At 35.1% G+C, this 18,181-nt stretch overlaps 1 protein-coding gene across 4 annotated transcripts in view; it reads left to right on the forward strand.

Annotated features, from left to right (window-relative positions):
- Positions 1–18,181, forward strand: part of RBM41 (RNA binding motif protein 41) — a 79,622-nt gene that overhangs the window by 44,065 nt on the left and 17,376 nt on the right. For 3 of the 4 annotated variants that reach the window (XR_004966973.1, XM_036305399.1, XM_036305397.1), the window contains one exon: positions 9,690–10,093. Coding sequence is in view for 3 of the 4 variants with exons in the window: in XM_036305399.1 (XP_036161292.1) it covers positions 9,690–10,093 (404 nt within the window). In the remaining variant the exon portion in view is untranslated. Of the gene's footprint in view, positions 1–9,689; positions 10,094–12,416; positions 14,855–18,181 lie in introns of those variants that run through there. The other variant, XM_036305398.1, reaches the window with a different exon arrangement.

Raw genomic sequence — 18,181 nt, forward strand, 5'->3', positions numbered from 1 at the left:
TCTCCTTTGCTTCACTTGCCCAAGGATATGTATCGGACAACACATTGCTACAAGATTTTGCTGCATATGGTTTCTTCTAGAATTTTTATGGTTTCACGGCTTACATTTAAGTCTTTTATCTATTTAGAGTTTATTCTTATGTATGGTGTAAGTTGGTGGTGTAGTTTCATTTTTTTGCATGTATCTACCCAATTTTCCCAACACCATCTTTTGAAGAGACTATCTCTTCAAAATATTTGGACTGTATGTTCTTGCCTCCTTTGTCAAATATTAATAGAGCATAATGGCTTTGGTAGATTTTTGTGGTCTCTGTTCTGTTCCTTTCATCTATACGTCTATTCTTGTGTGGGTACCAGACAGTTTTGATTACAGTGGCTTTGCAGTATGCCTTGATATCTGGTATTGTGATTCCTCCAACTTTGTTCTCCTTTCTCAAGATTGCTGCAGCTATTTGGGGTCCTTTTTGGTTCCATATAAATTTTTGGAGTATTTGTTCTAGATCTGTGAAATATTGCTTTGGTAATTTAATGGGGATTGCATTGAATCTGTAGATTGCTTTGGGTAGTATGGACATTTTAATTAGGTTATTTCAACCAAACCATGAGCACCGTATATTCTTCTACTTGTTTATATCTTCCTCTATCTCTTTTTTCAATGTCCTATAGTTTTCTGAGTACAAGGCTTTTACATCCTTGGTTAAGTTTATTCCTATGTATATCAATTTTTTGTTGCAATGGTAAATGGGTTGTTTGTTTAGTTTCCGTTTCTGAGAATTCATTATTGGTGTATAAAAATTCCATTGATTTCTGGATATTAATTTGGTATCCTGCTACATTGCCAAAATCATTTATTAAATCTAGTGGTTTTTTGGTGGAGTCGTTAGGGTTTTCTATGTACAATATCATGTCATAATGCAAATAATGACAGTGTTACTTCCTCCTTTCCAATTTGGATGCCTTTTATCTCTTCTTGTCCAATCATTGTGACTAGGACTTCCAGTACTATGTTGAATAAGAGTAGTAAAATCAGACATCCCTGTCTTCTTCCTGTTCTTAGGGGAAATAGTTTTAGTTTTTGCCCATTGAGTATGATTTTGGCTGTAGGTTTGTTATATATGGCCTTTATTATGTTGAAATATGATCTCTCAAAAATGGGTGTTGGATTTTGTCAAATGCTTTTTCTGCATCTACTGATACGATCATGTAATTTTTGTCTTTCAATTTGTTTATATGATGTACCACATTTATTGATTTGCGAATATTGTATCAGCCTTGCATCCCTGGAATAAATCCCACTTGTTCATAGTGTATGATCTTTTTAATATATTGCTGGATCCGAATTGCTAATATTTTATTGAGGATTTTAGCATCTACGTTCATCATGGATAATGGCCTGCAGTTCTCTTTCTTTGCTGGATTTGGAATTAGGATAATGCTGGCCTCATAAAAAGAGGTTGGAGGAGTTCCTCCCTCTTGGTTTTTTTGAATAGTTTGTAAATGATAGGTTTTAGTTGTTCTTTGAATGTTTGATAAAACGCCCCTGTGAATCTGTCTGGACCAGAGCTCTTGTTTGCTGGGAGTTTTGTTTTGTTTTTTTAAAATATTTTATTGATTTTTTACAGAGAGGAAGGGAGAGGGATAAAGAGTTAGAAACATTGATAAGCTGCCTCCTGCACACCTCCCACTGGGGATGTGCCCACAACCAAGGTACATGTCCTTGACCGAAATCAAACCTTTCAGTCCACAGGCTGACGCTCTATCCACTAAGCCAAACCAGTTAGGGCTGGGAGTTTTTTGATTACTGCTTCTATTTCATCAGTTGTAATTGGCCTATTCAGGTTTTCTGATTCTTCCTGATTCAATTTAGGAAGATTGTAGTGTGGTGTGTTTTTTTTTAGAAATTTGTCCATTTCATCCCCATTGTCCAGCTTATTGGCATATAGTAATTCATAGTATTTTCTTTCATTCCTTTGTATTTCTGTGGGGTTAGTTGTTACTTCACTGATTTTGTTTCTGATTTTGCTTATTTGGGCCCTCTCTGTTTCTTGACGAGTCTAACTACTGGTTCATCAATCTTGTTTATCTTTTCAGAGAACTAGCTCTTGGTCTCATTGATTTTTTTGTATTTTTGTTTTTGTTTTTTAACCTCTATGTCATTTGTTTCTGCTCTAATCTTTATTATTTCTTTCCTTCTACTTACTCTGGGCTTTTCTTGATGCTCTCTTTCTAATTCTTTAAGTTGTGGGGTTAACTTGTTTATTATTATTATTTCTTGTTTCTTGGGGTAGGCCTATAGTGCTACAAACTTCCCTCTCAGGAATGCTTTTGCCATGATTTGGGGTTATTGTGTGTTCATTTCCATTTGTTTCCAGGAAGTATTTGATTTCTTCCTTAATATTACTATAGTAACTCATTCATTGTTTAATAAAATGCTATTTAGTCTCCTTGTGTTTAAATGTTTTTAGTGTTTTTACTGTAGTTGATTTCTAATTTCATTGCTTTGTGATCTGAGAAAATGCTTGATAATGATTGAAATCTTCAACTTGTGGAGACTTGTTTTGTGTCCTAACATGTGGTCTATCTTTGAGCATGACCCATGAGTACTTGAGAAGAATGTATATTCTGCAGTTTTGGGGTGAAGTGTTCTATAAACGTCAATTAAATCCACTTGATCCAGTATGTCATTTAGAGTCTCTCTTTCCTTGTTAGTTTTTTGTCTGCAAGTTCTATCCAGTGAAGTCAGTGAAGTGTTAAAGTCCCCTACTATTACTGCATTGCTGTAGGTCTCCCCCTTAAAACGCTCTAGAAGTTTTTTTCATATATTTAGGTGCTCCTATATTGTTTGCATGTATGTTTACCAGGGTTATTTGCTTTTGTTGGATCAATCCCTTTAGTCTTATGTAGTGATCTTTATTGTCTCTTGTAATGGCCTTCATTTTTAAATCTGTTTTGTCTGATATGGGTATTGCTACCCCAGATTTTTTGTTTTTCCATCCCTTCACTCTCATCCAGTGTGAGTCTTTTGTTCTGAGGTGGGTCTCTTGTATACAGCATATAATTGGGTCATGTATTTGTATCCATTTAGCTACCCTATATCTTTTGCTTGGAGCATTTAATCTATTTACATTCAAGTTTATTATTGATAGGATCTTATTTATTGCCATTTTAATTCCCTATTCCTGTTTCTCTTTATATACTTCTTCTCATTACAGCAGTCCCTTTAGCATTTCTTGCAGTGCTGGTTGTGTGGTGATAAACTCCTTTAGCCTTTTTTTTTTTTTTCTGGGAAGCTCTTTATTTCACCATCTATTTTGAATGATGGTCTTGCTGGATATAGAAGTCTTGGTTTCAGATCCTTGCTTTCCATCACCTTGGATACTTCGTGCCATTCCCTTCTGGCCTGTAGAGTTTCTGGTGAGAAAACTGATGATAGCCTAAGTGGAGCTCCTTTGTAGGTAACACATGGCTTTTCTCTTGTTGCCTTTAAGATTCTGTCTTTGTCTTTAATTTTTGGCATTGTAATTATGATGTGTCTGGATGAGCCTGTTTGGGTTTTCTTGCCTGGGACACTCTGTACCTCCTGAACTAGTGTGACTTTTCCCTTTACCAGTTTAGGGAAGTTTTCTGCTATTATTTCTTCAAACATGTTCTTTATCCCTTGCTCACTTTCTTCACCTTCTGGCACCTATTATGCAAATATCATTACTTTCATATTGTCCCACAGCTCCCTTAAGTGTCCTCCTGTTTTGTTTTGTTTTTCTTTTTGGTTTTCTGATTAATTTTTCCTACCCTGTCTTCTAATTCACTGATCCAATCCTCGGCTTCCCCTAACCTACTGTGTTCTTTAATAGTGCTATGTCATTCTTCATAATTACTATATATTTTCTCATGCTGTTGAGCATCTTTGCCATCCTGATTCTGAACTCTGTGTCTAATAAATTTCTTTTTCCATTTCATTTAGCTCTTCTTCTGGAGAATGCTCTTGTTCTTTCATTTTGGACTTGATTTTTTGTCTCCCCATTTTGGCTACCTGTTTGGGTTTGTGTCTGTGTATTAGATAAATCTGCTAGGAATCCCAATCCCTAGTGCAGGACAACACTGTTTGTGACTGGCCCTGAATATCCTGTTTGGAGCTAACAGCAATCCACAGCTTGTGGCTCCTTCTGCTGGGGCCGGATGCCTTTGGAAAATAACAAGATGTGCACTAAGATTTGCTTTTCCTAGCCCCTAACCCAAAAGGAGATCAGGCAAAGACTCCAAGTTTCCAGACACTCGCCTCTGTCTGCAGTCCTATTGACACTCAGACTTAATTATCATCAGGTTATTGACCACAGGGTGGGACAAGAGGTCTTCCAACAGGGTGGGGCAAATCCCATCCCCCCAGGCAAAAGCCACCTGTCTGGCAAAGATCTTTTTTTTTTTATTGCTTAAAGTATTACAAAGGGTATTACATATGTGTCCTTTTTTTTCCCCCCCGCCCTTGACAGTCCCCTAGCCTCCCCTATCCCCCAGTGTCTTATGTCCATTGGTTATGCTTATATGCATGCATACAGGTCCTCTGGTTGATCTCTTACCCCCCTCCCTCCTGCCCCCCAACCCTCCCCGGCCTTCCCGCTGGCAAAGGTCTTTAGGACAGTGATGGCGAACCTATGACACGCGTGTCAGAGGTGACACGCGAACTCATATTTTTGGTTGATTTTTCTTTGTTAAATGGCATTTAAATATATAAAATAAATATCAGAAAATATAAATCTTTGTTTTACTATGGTTACAAATATCAAAAAATTTATGTGACACGGCACCAGAGTTAAGTTAGGGTTTTTCAAAATGCTGACACACGGAGCTCAAAAGGTTCGCCATCACTGCTTTAGGAGAAAGATTTCCTCCACAGCCTGAGGGAATGACTCAGCATAGGAAATCAGGGTGGCTGCCCTCCGAGCTCCAAACCCAGAGTCCCCAATCCTGGCTTCTGCTCACACAGCTGCAGTCCACTCTGCCCTCCTTCACCAGAACCCAAGGTGAGTGGCTGCACACAAAATTTTCTGTGTTGGCCCTTTAACAGGGTTCCTGCATTTCTAGCCCTCTCTCACTGGCAAACAGCAACCCTGCTGCTTTTCACAGCCAGATGTTCTGTGGGCACTGTTTTGGGGAGCCCAGCTTGGGGTTTAGACCCCAGAGTTCCCAGTGGGAACCCCCCCACAACTGAGATATCCCTCCAGATCTTCATCTGCTGTCTGTGGGAGCCCATCCAGCCCTTTCACACCTCCACACTTCCTACCAGTCTCTATGAGGTCTCCACTTTCCATCCTTGGTTATCAGGTTCTCTCCAGCTAGTCTTCAGTTGATTTTTCAGAGTGGTTATTCTGTATTTTAGTTGTATTTCCAGTTTGGTCCTGGGAGAGTCAGTGTAGCTTCCACTTATACTGCTGCCAGTTTGGAACTTGTCATTTTTTTTATATATATATAGGTGTTTAAAGCTACAGATTTCTCTCTGTGTTTAGCTACATCCATAAATTTGGGTATGTTGTGTTTTCATTTTCATTTAATACAAAATATTTTTAAATTCCTTTGTGAATTCTTTGACCTATGGGTTATTTTGAGGTGTGTAGTCTAATTTTCAAATATTTGTGTTTTCCCAGATTTCTTCCAGTAGTGGATCTCTAAATGTGATTCATTTGTGGTTAGAAAAACACATTGTATGATTTCAGACTTTTTAACATTTTTGAGACATACTTGGGACCCTCACTTTAATATCAGCATGTAGCTTCCCTCACTTTCATTGTCTCCTCTTAAATGTTACCCTCTCAATGAGACCAACCCAGTCCAATATTAAAATTGCAACCACCAATACCACCATCTCTTAGCATTTTCTATCATCCCTTATACTGCTGTATTTTTTTCTTTTTCAAACCCCTCATAACCTCCCCCCATAGCCTTCTAATATAATTTACTTAACTCTCTGAAGGCAGAAATCTTTGTTTTATTTATGGATGTATCTCAAAAAGCTAGAATAATTCCTGGATCATAATAGTCACTGAATAAATACATATATTTTTGAGTGTATACATTAGGGTATTTCATCTACTTAATCATATGTAGCTAAAATTTGTTCACTTTTTTAAAATATATTTTTTTTATTGTTGATAGTATTACAGATATCTCCCATTTTCACCCCCTTCATGTTCACTTTCATTGGAATGTAGTATTTCATTATATAATCTTACTACAATTTAATAGTTGATTCTTCTTAAATCGACACGTATTTTTTGCTAGTTTCAGGCCATTATATATATACCAGTGATCTAACCATTGTTATTGTTGTACCCTGGTACCATATACCCAAATTTTTCTAGTGTAAATATGTAGGAGTAGAATTAATGGGTCATGTTATGAGCATATATTGCACATTAGTAAATAATGTCATAGTGGTTTGCAATATGGTTGCACATTCCTACCAGCAATGTCTGAGGGTTTCGTTTGCTTTACAATCTCACTGATATGTGATATTGACATTCTTTTTAATTTTTTGCCAATATGGCAGTTTTCTTTTAGTATTTTCTTCTTAATTAGCATTTCCCTGAATTCTGTTATGGTTGATTAATTTATTTTTATGTAGTTAAATTTGTCAATATTTTTCTTTAATGATTAGTGCTTTGGGGAACTTAAGAAGTCTTCCATACTGTTCTTATACCTTGCTGGTGTAAATGCAGAATAGCACAACTTCTACAATGTGGAATTTAGCAATATAGAGAAAACTTACATACACATTTGATCTTTTGTCTCAGCAAAGCCACCTCTTTTAATCTACTTCAACAGTGTACTGGAAAAATACAAAATTCTATATGCACAAGGTTGTTTTTCATGGCATTATTCATAACAGCAAATAAGACTAAGATATAATACCAGTGTGCATCAGTAGGGAATAGTTGAATAAACTATGGTACATCCACACAGTGGAGTATTATACAGCTATCAGAAGAAAGGGAAAGAGCTTTACATATTAATATGGAGTTACCTAAAGTATATATTATTAAGTGCAAAGAAGTAAGTTGTGCACTGGCCGGTGTGGCTCAACTTGTTGGAGTGCTGTCCTGTACACCAAAAATGGGTTCAATTTCCGGTCAGAGTACATACCCAGGTTGGGGGTTTGATCCCGTCAGGGCACATGCAGGAGGCAACCAATCCAAGTCTCTCTCTCTCTCTCTCAAATCAATTTTAGAAATTTTATAAATGTAAGTTGTCAATAGTGTATAGTAAGTTACTGTTTATGTAGGAAAGGGGTATAACTAGTGAATTATATATAGTGTGTGTCCCAAAAAAATATATACATACTTTAACAACCGATAGCTCAGTTTTGAAAATGAAATGTATTTTAATAAACACTGCCTTTATAATTATTCAAAATGTGTATATACATTTTGGGATACTATATATACATATATGCACACACACATATACATATATGTGTGTATATGCTTCTTGCTTATATTTTCAAAAAAGAATCAATGGAACCATAAAGCCAAAACCTAATAAAATTATTATTTATGGGGAAGGAAAGGAATGGGATGAAGGGGACAGAGATGGAAGTGAAACTTCCGTGAAGGTACTGTATAACACAGTTTTTACTCTAGACCTATTTAAATGTTTTTGCATAATTTAAAAATCAAAAAGGGAAACATCCATCCCTAAAATTCATGAACAACCTGAAGCAAATGAATCTAACCATAAAAAAAGTTGGTAGCATAAAAATACAGAGGAAACAATTACTTAAAATGACTTTAAAACAATATTTGTACATTCCTAATGGGATATATTATAAAGGTAACTGCAAAAAGATGTAAATCTCTATTTAGTAGTTTCATTGTTGATATTCATATTAGTATTGTTATTGACATTTAAAAATTCTATAAATATATTATAAGAAAAAGCAAATAATGTTGTTAATGTTAAAAAAAAATATTTTAAGCATATGTGAAAAGAGATATACAAGTCTAAAATCAAGAAGTTTGAGCAAAAACCTTATAATCTTACATTGGAAGTGGAAATACCAGTATAATTTCTTTTTCTCTTTAAAAAAATTTACTGGTTTTGTCCACTGAAAATGTCTAGAAGCAATAACAACTTAACAGCAATGAACACACCTAGCAACACATTATACTTTTTAAATACTATTCCCCATTAAAAGGAGCCAGGGGTCCTTGGAAAAATAGTTTAGGTTTGAGTCAGGAAATGTGCAATATGAGCTTGGGACATCTTGCTGTGCCAGAAAACTGAAAAGCACTATAGTAGTCAATTTGAAAGGACTCCTACTGGTCCTAAGTGGGATAATTTGACCACTAAAAAGAATAATGACTATATTTAATTGAAACACATCAAATGTAATAAAAATACACGATCTCACAATTATACTAAAAATAATCATTGGTCACCACTGGACATTTGTAAGGTACCAACTCATTACTCTCATAGTGGTAAATAATGGGGAAAATAATGCATTTATCCTGCCTTTCCTGTATAAACTGTATATAGGGAAACTAGTTGACGATGGTAAGTTTATTATAGAATTCTAAATAATAAACACAAAAAAATAGTGGAATTGGGGGGGGCTCCATTTCACAACTCTTAATAAATTAATAGATCTAGACAGCAGTCATCACTGGATGTAATGCCCATTAGGTGAAAGATGAACGAGAAAATTTCATAATGGAGAGATCCGACTAATACCACCTGAACACACTGATCAATTTTAGCATCACTAAAAATGGGACCACCAAACATTATGTGCCTTTTGATGTAATAGGAAATATACAACCATCTGTGGAGGATTCTTGCCTAAAAATATGAAACCTGAATCTAATCAAACCTCTAGATCAGCACTGCCCAATGTAACTTGTATAATAATGTAAATGGTCTCTATCTTTTTTTGCCCAATATAGTATCCACTAGCCACAGGTGGCTGTTGAGCATTCGAAATGTGACTAGTTTAACTGAGGAACTGACATTTAAAAGATTAATTTGACTAGGTTTGTGTGGCCAGTGGATACTGTATTAGGTAGAGTAGCTCTATATTTAGCTGCCAGTTTGTAAGAAATGGAGGGGATTAAGGAACAAATTAAACGATACCATGAAAAACAATCAAATTCATTTGTTCTGTGAACAAATATGGTTCTTCTAATAAATCAATGGGATGGGGTAAAAAATGGGTTGGAGGGGTGGGAAGGAAGGGGTACTATTTTAAAATGAAAGAGACTTAAGAGATGTAACAGCCAAAGGCTGGTTTAAACAATCAAGTGTAAAAATATATCTTTGTGATAATCAGGACCATTTCAATATGAACTTGGTATTAGATTATATTAAGGAATTATTAATTTTGTGAAGTGTGATAATGCCATACTGGTTACATTTGTAAATGTTCTTATCAGTTAAGTGTGTGTACTTGCATGACCCTGAGAGTGAGCACCTCCTTAAGTTTTGTACCCCAGGGGCCTCACTTGCTTCACCATAGTTTCAGCCTTGCTTGAGATGCACTGTAATAAAATAGCTATATACTATTGTCATTTATTGCAGGTTGTAAACACCTGCCCCAGCAGAGTTTCTAAATCTGAGATCGAAGATTTAATTTTAATTAATTTGTCAAAGGTTGTATTGATAGGCTTTGTAGAACTTCCCTATCTCTTTGTCTTAATCCAGATGAACCCCAAAAGAAGAACAAAGGTGATCCTATGAACAACCTGGAAAATTTTTACCAAGAGATGATAATGAAAAAACGTCTTGAAGAGTTCCAACTTATGAGAGGTGAACCCTTTGCTTCCCACTCACTGGTCTCAGCTACATCAGTGGGAGATAGTGACACAGCTGAGAACCCGCCATTACTCCAGGACAAGGGAGAACAGGCAGCACAGGGTAAAGGTCCCAGTCTTCATGTGGCAAAAGTTATTGATAATTCACCTGAGCAGTGTTGGACTGGGCCTAAGAAGCTGACGCAGCCAATAGAATTTGTCCCAGAAGATGAGATCCAGAGAAATCGTTTGTCAGAGGAAGAGATCCGAAAAATTCCTATGTTTTCTTCATATAATCCAGGGGAGCCAAACAAGGTATAGGCTAAACCAAGACAAAAACATGGGTTGTTTTCATTTTAATTTACCTCTACCTAAAGTAATACTTTTAAATTCACTTTAATTATACTAGAGAATTATGACATAGGTATAGTGATCGTGTTTTTCCTTGTCCTTCACTATTTTTTCTCTGCATACTATATAAGTAGCATATTTCTTGTGATGTTCCTTGTACATTTCTAAGGTCCTAAAGTACCCATAAAATTTTAAAGAAATCTTGAAAAGACTCTATTCCAAACCTACTAAAAGACCTGAATTGAAGGGAAAGTAACCTCCAATTTTGTAGGCTAGTAATAAATCAGGTAGTATTCATAGGACCTCCATATCTGATAGCCATGGTGCCTTTGGAACTAGTCTTTGGAACATATGACTTAGATGCTGGTAGTTAAGAGCAAAGTGAAAGCACAGGCCCTCTAAGTCTTGAGAAATTGGCAAATATCTAAGTAAACTTGTAAATAATCTTTTTATATTCTTACTACATAGCTATATATTCATAAACAACATAGAATTTTACATATTTCTAAACTATAGATAAAAATCATGCTCTACATACCCTTCTATAACTTGCTTTTTAAACTCAATATACATAATGTTTTGAAATTTATTTCTAATGCTATATGGAACTATGTATTCCATTGTAGAAATATAGAATAATTCATTTGTCCATTTTCCTGAAGATATTTTCTTTTCAATTCTGCAACAAACATTATTGTACAATTAATAGGTCACAATCGGCAATTTTTTAAGGAAATGAAACAGAATAGAATAGAAAATATCAATATTATAGAGTAAGAGTAGTTACTGTTTATTGAAGGTTTTGTTTTACGTATGTATGTACACACACATGAGAGAAGGGGGGGATAGACATGTGTGGAACAAGAATGCATGTCTTCCTATAGATCTTAGTCCAAAACATTGGAAAAAATATTGCTTTGTTGCAGTGATTATCAAATGTTAGTGTGTACCAAAATCACCTGGCAGGCTTGTTAAAATGAAGATTGCTGGGCTCTGTCCCCAGAATTTTTTATTCAGTAGATCTGAAGTAGGATCTGAGAATTTGCATGTCCAACAAGTTCCCACGAGATGCTATTGCTGCTGAGAGACATTTTAAGAATCAGTATCATAGATTATATATCTAGGAGTAGAATTACTGTGCTATATAGGATATGTATATCTTCAACTCCGTGAGCAGGATTTCAGAGATCTCTTCCACATTCTTGCCAAGACTTTGTAGTATTAGACTTTATTTTTGCCAGTCTAATATAGTATTTGAAAGGTATCTCATTGTTTTAATTTGCATGTTCGTGATTTCCAGTGAAATTATGTATGTATTCATGCATTTGTTAGCCTTTCAGGAACATTCTGTGAGTTGCCTGTTCCTTTTTATCCATTATTTGGTTGTTTAGTTTTTCATATTATTTATAGAGATTATTTTAAAATTCTGAATACAAACTATTTTTTTTTGTTGTTTAGAAAATATATTATTTCAGTGAGTGGCTTATCATTTTAACATTGCTTCTGATGTCTTATGTTAAGAAGAAGTCTTTCATTTTAATGTAATCATATCATCGGTATTTTACTTGATGGTTTCATTTTTGGAGTCACTTTAAGGAAATCCCTCCCTATAGATCAATAAGAAAAAATATAGACAACCCAATAAAAATGGTCAGAAGATATGAATAGGAAATTCACAGAGGAGAGAAGAGGAATGGCCAATTAACTTACAAAGTCTCATTAGTAATCAAAGAAATGCAAAATGAAACTATAATGAGATAACATTTAACACTCAGGATGTTGGCATAAAGACAGGACAGTGCTGGTGAACATATGGAGCACTAAAAACGCTTAATATGCTTCTGGCTGAATATAAATGAGTACAACCACTTTCAAGAACATTGGGGCAGTATCTAGTAAAATGGGAGATGCTCATACAGTATAAATCAGCAGTCCCACTCCTAGGTGTCTGTCCTAGAAGAATTCTTACATATACACATTAGGAGATGTTATAAGGATGCTCGTTATAACATTATCTGTAGACAGCATACATTTTCATCAGCAGGAGAATGGATAAAGCATGGTATAGTCATAAAATAGCATACTGTACAGTAGAGAAAATGAATAAAATATAACTACAGGTATCAATGTGAATGCAGTTCACAAACATAATGTGAATGAAAAAAGCCAGTTTCAGACTTCTTGTTTCAGTTTTAACATACAAAGTGTTTGGAAGTTGTCATTCCTGACTTACAAGAAAAACAGTGGAACAAACGAAAAATCAATGACTTTTTCTTGGGCCCATCAGAGCATTGAATTCACAGGGCAAGCTGCAACCCTGAAATTTGGAGATACAGGCAATTAAAGAGAACCACAGCCCAGATCTACTTATTAGGAGCGGAAAGCCACAGGAGCCATAAACTGGTAGGAATACTTAAGTGGTAACTTTGACAAATTGCTTAAGTCAGAGTGTAGATTAGTGTTTGAACATAACAGTTTCTCAATTTGAAGAGCCAAGAAAAAAGTCTGTTCCTGGCTAGTAATAAATCAGATAGTATTCATAAAAGCACCATATATGGTAGCCATGGTGCCTCTGAAATTAGTCAATAAATACCTCCAGGAACCCCACTAGGTTCTCAAGTTGAAGAGCCAAGAAAAAATCTGTTCCTGGCATGGGGAGCAGAAAAGTAATCATTTTGAAATACACCCAGAGCTTCTACAGAACAAAGGACTATCCAACATGTGAAACAATTTTACTAAAGCCTTCTCCACTATGGGAGAAGGGAAATCATCTTACTTTAGGCCCCTCTGGTCTTCCTGTCCCATCTGAGAGAGAGAAAAAAAGAAAACTGTGAAACACTTCTGAAAATTACAGTCTAGGGACCCAGGCACACTGAAAGACTGAGGCTTAATTATAGAATTTCAGAATGTTTCCCTTACCCTACACCTTACCACCACATCAACAGGGCTTTAGGATAATAACTATGGTACAGCTGAAAAACCTGCAAGGCTCAGACTATAAAAAGTTTTCAGGGAAACCCAGAGAAAACATGGGAAACAAAAACAAGGACATTACAAGAAATTGAAACCTGTGACACCTACAGCTAGAGTAAACATTAAACACAGCCCAACGCCTGGCAAGATTAACAAAAAAAAAATCACGCTAACAGCCTGTTTACCTCAGATCCTATTATGTTGTACATCAAGTTTGACTTTCAACATAGAAGAAATTGTAAGGCATGGTAAAAGAAAAAACAGTTTCAAGAGACAAAACAAGCATCAGAACCAAAGTCAGATATGGCTCAAGTTTTGGAATGATTACGTATATAGAATGTAACATAATTAAATGCTAAAGAATCTATTAGAAATAGTACACAATATGCAAAAACAGGTCAAGTAAACAGAAATAGAAACTCAAAGAAATAATTAAAAGGAGATGGTAGAAATAAAAAGCACTATAATAGGAATAACACTTTGATAGGCTCATTAGTATACTTGGTATGGCCAAGGAAAGAATCAGTAAGCTTGAAGACATGTCAGTACAAACAACCCAGACTAAAATGCAAAGAAAAAAAGACTTAAAAAATGGAACTAATGTCCAAGAACGATGGGACAATTTTAAAAGGTGTAACATACACATTATTGGAATACCAGAAGGATAAGAGAAAAAGGAACAGAAGAAATTTTTGAAGTAATGATGGCTGAGAATTTTTCAAAATTACCAGACCACTGATACAGGATTTGAGCAGAGAACACCAAGCAGGATAACTACCAAAACAAAAAAACAGCTAAGCATATCATGTGCAAATACAGAAGACAGAGAAAATCTTGAAAACAGCCAGAAGAAAACCACTTTGTCTATAGAGAAACAAAGATAACAATCGCATTGGATTTCTCATCAGAAACCATGCAAACAAGAAGACAGTGGTGTCAAATATTTAATATTTAAAGTATTGGGTGGGGGGAACCCCACCTACCTAGAGTTCTGTATCTAGAAAAAATATCCTTCAAAAGTGAAGGAAAAATAAAGATTTTATCAGACAAACAAAAATAGGGAATTTGTTGCCAGTAAACCTGCCTTGCAAGAAAAAAAAAATTAAGTTCTTCAGAGAGAAGGAAAATAATATAGGTTAGAAAATCAGATCCCTATAAAGAAAGGAAAAGCATAAAAATGGAATATCTGAAGGTAAAATTTTTTATTTTTTATTTTAAGTGATCTAAAAGATAACTGTTCAAAATAATAATAGCATTGTGTTAGGTAATTATAGCATATAGATAAGTGAAATGAATGGCAGGAATGTTATAAGGTATAGGAGGGAAAAATTAGTATTTAGTATACTATTATAAGATATCTGCACTACCTGTGAACTGGTTAGTGTTAATTGAGAGTGGACTTAGATTAGTTATAAATGTATATTGCAAACTCTAGGGCAACCACTAAGAATTGTAAATAGAAGTCTAATTAATATGCTACTAGAGGGGTAAAAATGGAATCATATAAAATGATACTCATTCTCTACAATCTTTCCCAGAAAATAGAAGCAAAGGGAACATTTTCTGACTTGTTTTATGAGGGCCGGCATTAGCTTAATACCAAAACCAGATGAAGATATTACAATTTAAAAAAAATAATAATTACAGACCAGTCTCTCTCATGAGCATAGATGTAAAATCATAAATATTAGGAAAGTCAGAATAGTTGATTGAGATACTTTTTTTTTTTAAATATATTTTATTGATTTTTTACAGTGAGGAAGGGAGAGAGATAGAGAGTTAGAAACATCGATGAGAGAGAAACATCGATCAGCTGCCTCCTGCACATCTCCTACTGGGGATGTGCCCACAACCCAGGTACATGCCCTTGACCGGAATCGAACCTGGGACCTTTCAGTCCGCAGGCCGACGCTCTATCCACTGAGCCAAACCGGTTTCGGCGATTGAGATACTTTTATTTAAAAATCAAAATATTAGGAAATGAAATCCAACAAAATATTAAAAGAATTCTATATTATGAACAAGTGGGATTTATTCCAGGTATCCAAGGCAGGTTCAACAGTTTGAAACTCAGTTAATATAATATACCACATCAACAGACAAAAGAAAAATAATTATGTCATTATTTCAATTGCTGTAGAAAAAGTACTTGACAAAATTCAACACCCATTAATGAAAAAATCTCTCAGCAAACTAAGAATAGAGAGGAACATCCTCAACTTGGAAAAGAATATCTACAAACCCTACAGCTAACATCATACTTAATGATGAGAAACTGGATGTGTTCCCCTTTGATCAGAAACATGGAATAGATAGATACCTCCTCTTCCCACTTTTTAAAATATTGTACTGTAAATGCTAGCTAGTGAAATAAAATAAGAAAAGGAAATAAAAAGCACACATATTGGAAAGGAAAATGTAAAACTGTCTTTGTTCATAGATTACATGTATGTCTATATTGAAAATCCCAAACAGTAAACCTAAAACAATTTCTGGAACTAATAAGTACAGTGTACTTGGAGGATACAAGGTTTATATATAAAAGTCTATTGTTTTCCTGTAAACCAAGAAATGAACCATTGATAGCGAAATACAAACAACACTATTTACAATAGGACCAAATATAGTTAAATAATTAGGTATAGATCTAACAAAATTTATACAGGATCTATATGCAGAAAATTACAAAACCCTACTGAAAACTTAAAGCTCTAAATAAGCCCAGCCAGTGTTGCCCAATGGATTGAGCGTCATCCCATGGACCAAGAGGTCATCTGTTTGTTTCCCAATCAGGGCACATGCCCTGGTCACTGGCTTGATCCCCAGGAGGGGGTGTGCAGAAGTCAGCCTATTGATATTTCGCTCTCACTGATGTTTCTATCTCCTTCTCTCTTCCTTTCTATCTAAGAACCAATAAAAAGATAGTTTTTTAAAAAGATCTAAATAAATGCAGAGATGTCCTGTGTTTATGGATTGGACAACCTAATATTGTTAAGATGTCAATTTTCCCAAATTGATATGTAGCTTTTGCAGTCTCACCAAAATCCCAGCAGGCTATTTTGTGGATATAGACATATTGATTCTAAGTTTCTTGGAAATGAAAAGGTCCAGAATATCTAATACAATACTGAAGAACAACAAAGTTGAAGGGCTGACAGTACTCAACTTTAAGGCTTACTATAATCAAGTAATCCAGTGCAGGTGAAAAAAGATGCATAGATCAATTGGGCAGAATAAAGACTACAGACATAGACTCACACTAATATAGTGAACTGATCTTTGACAAGGGAACAGGGGCAATTAAATGGAGAAAGGATAGTCTTTTCATCAAATTGTGCTGCAACAACTGGATATCAGCATTTTAAAAAATGAATCTAGACACAGATTTTGCAATCTTCAAAAAAAATAACTGTAAAATAGATTGTAGATACAAATGTAAAACAATAACATAAAACTTCTAGAAGAAAACGAGAAAAATCTAAGTGACCTTGTGTTTGGTGATGTATTTATAGATACAACCAAAAACATGATTTATGAGAGAAAAAAGTTTGATAAATCAGACTTCATTAAAATTATAAACTTCTATGTGAAAGATACTTTTAAGAGAAAAAAAATATGCCACAGACTGGAAGAAAAATATCTTCAAAACACATGTCTAATAAAGGACGTGTATCCAAAATATAAAAAGGACTTCTAAAACTCAACAGTAATAAGATGAACTACCCAATTAAAAATGGGCAAAAGAACAGACACCTCCCCAAAGAAGGTATTTACATGTCAAATAAGCATATACAAAGGAGCTCACCATCATTTGTCATCAGGAAACTGCAAAATAAAACAATAATGAGATGCCATTATACACCTATTAGAATGACTAACAATCACAATAAAATTGACAGTCCCAAATGCTATTGAGGATGCTGAGCAACAGGTACTCTTATTCATTGCTGGTGAGAATACAAAATGACACAATCTCTTTGGAAGTTAGACAGCCTCTGACAAAGCGAAACATTGTTTTACCATATGATCTAGTAATTGCACTTCTAGTTATTTACTGCAATTGATTTGAAAACCTATATTTATACAAAACCCAGCATGTGAATGTTCATAGCAGTTTTATTCATAATTACCAAAAACTTGCAATCAAGATGTTCTTCTGTTTCCATTCACCTGTGCTACATCTATACAATGGAATATAATTCAGCAATGCAAAGAAATGAGCTGTCAAACTACAATAAAGACATGGACTATAAATGCATTTTAATAAGTGAAAGAAGCCAATATGAAAAGACTGCTTATTGTATATTCCAGTTATGTGACACTTCAGTAAACACAAAACTATAGTGATGATAAATGATTGATGATTGCCAGGACTCTGGGGGACGTGGGGGACAGAGGAATAGATGAAGTACAGAGACAGAGGATTTTTAGGGCAGTAAAATTATTCTGTATGATAATGTAATAGTGGATACAAGACATGCATTTGTCAAAACCCATAATACTGTACAGCACGAAGAATGACCTTTGATGTATACAAATATTTTTAAAATCATTTAGGAGGTTAGAGAACCTCAGGAAAAAATGCAGATTGTGACAAGAGAATCTGTTACAAATACAGTGGGGCCTTGACTTACGAGTTTAATTCGTTCTGAGACCGAGCTCGTTAAGGAGCTCGTTAACTCAAATTACTCTATCAACTCAATGCAAAAAATCGGCCGAGAGACAGCTGGTATCTCAAAAAACTCGTTAGTCGGGACACTGGTAAGTCAAGGCCCCACTGTATATGAAGCTATGGGGGAAAGGGTGCTGACCTAAGTATCTTTGGAAATGTGTGGAATGTGGAAGCAACAGAGAGGTAAAAAGAACAGTACATAATCACTGTACTCTAGATGATAAGATTTTGTAACATGGGGGTACAGGTTAACAATTCTGATATTGTTATACCTGTATAATGAAATGGAGCAATTAAGTAAATGAATGGCAAATGGTGAAGCCAGATTTCTCACCCTTGGAATTTATAGATAAGCAATGGGAGAAAACTAAAATGATCCATGTGGTAATGGTTTATAGTTGGAGACA

This window comes from Myotis myotis, unplaced genomic scaffold (genome assembly GCF_014108235.1).
Source record: "Myotis myotis isolate mMyoMyo1 unplaced genomic scaffold, mMyoMyo1.p scaffold_m19_p_4, whole genome shotgun sequence".
Taxonomy (NCBI): domain Eukaryota; kingdom Metazoa; phylum Chordata; class Mammalia; order Chiroptera; family Vespertilionidae; genus Myotis; species Myotis myotis.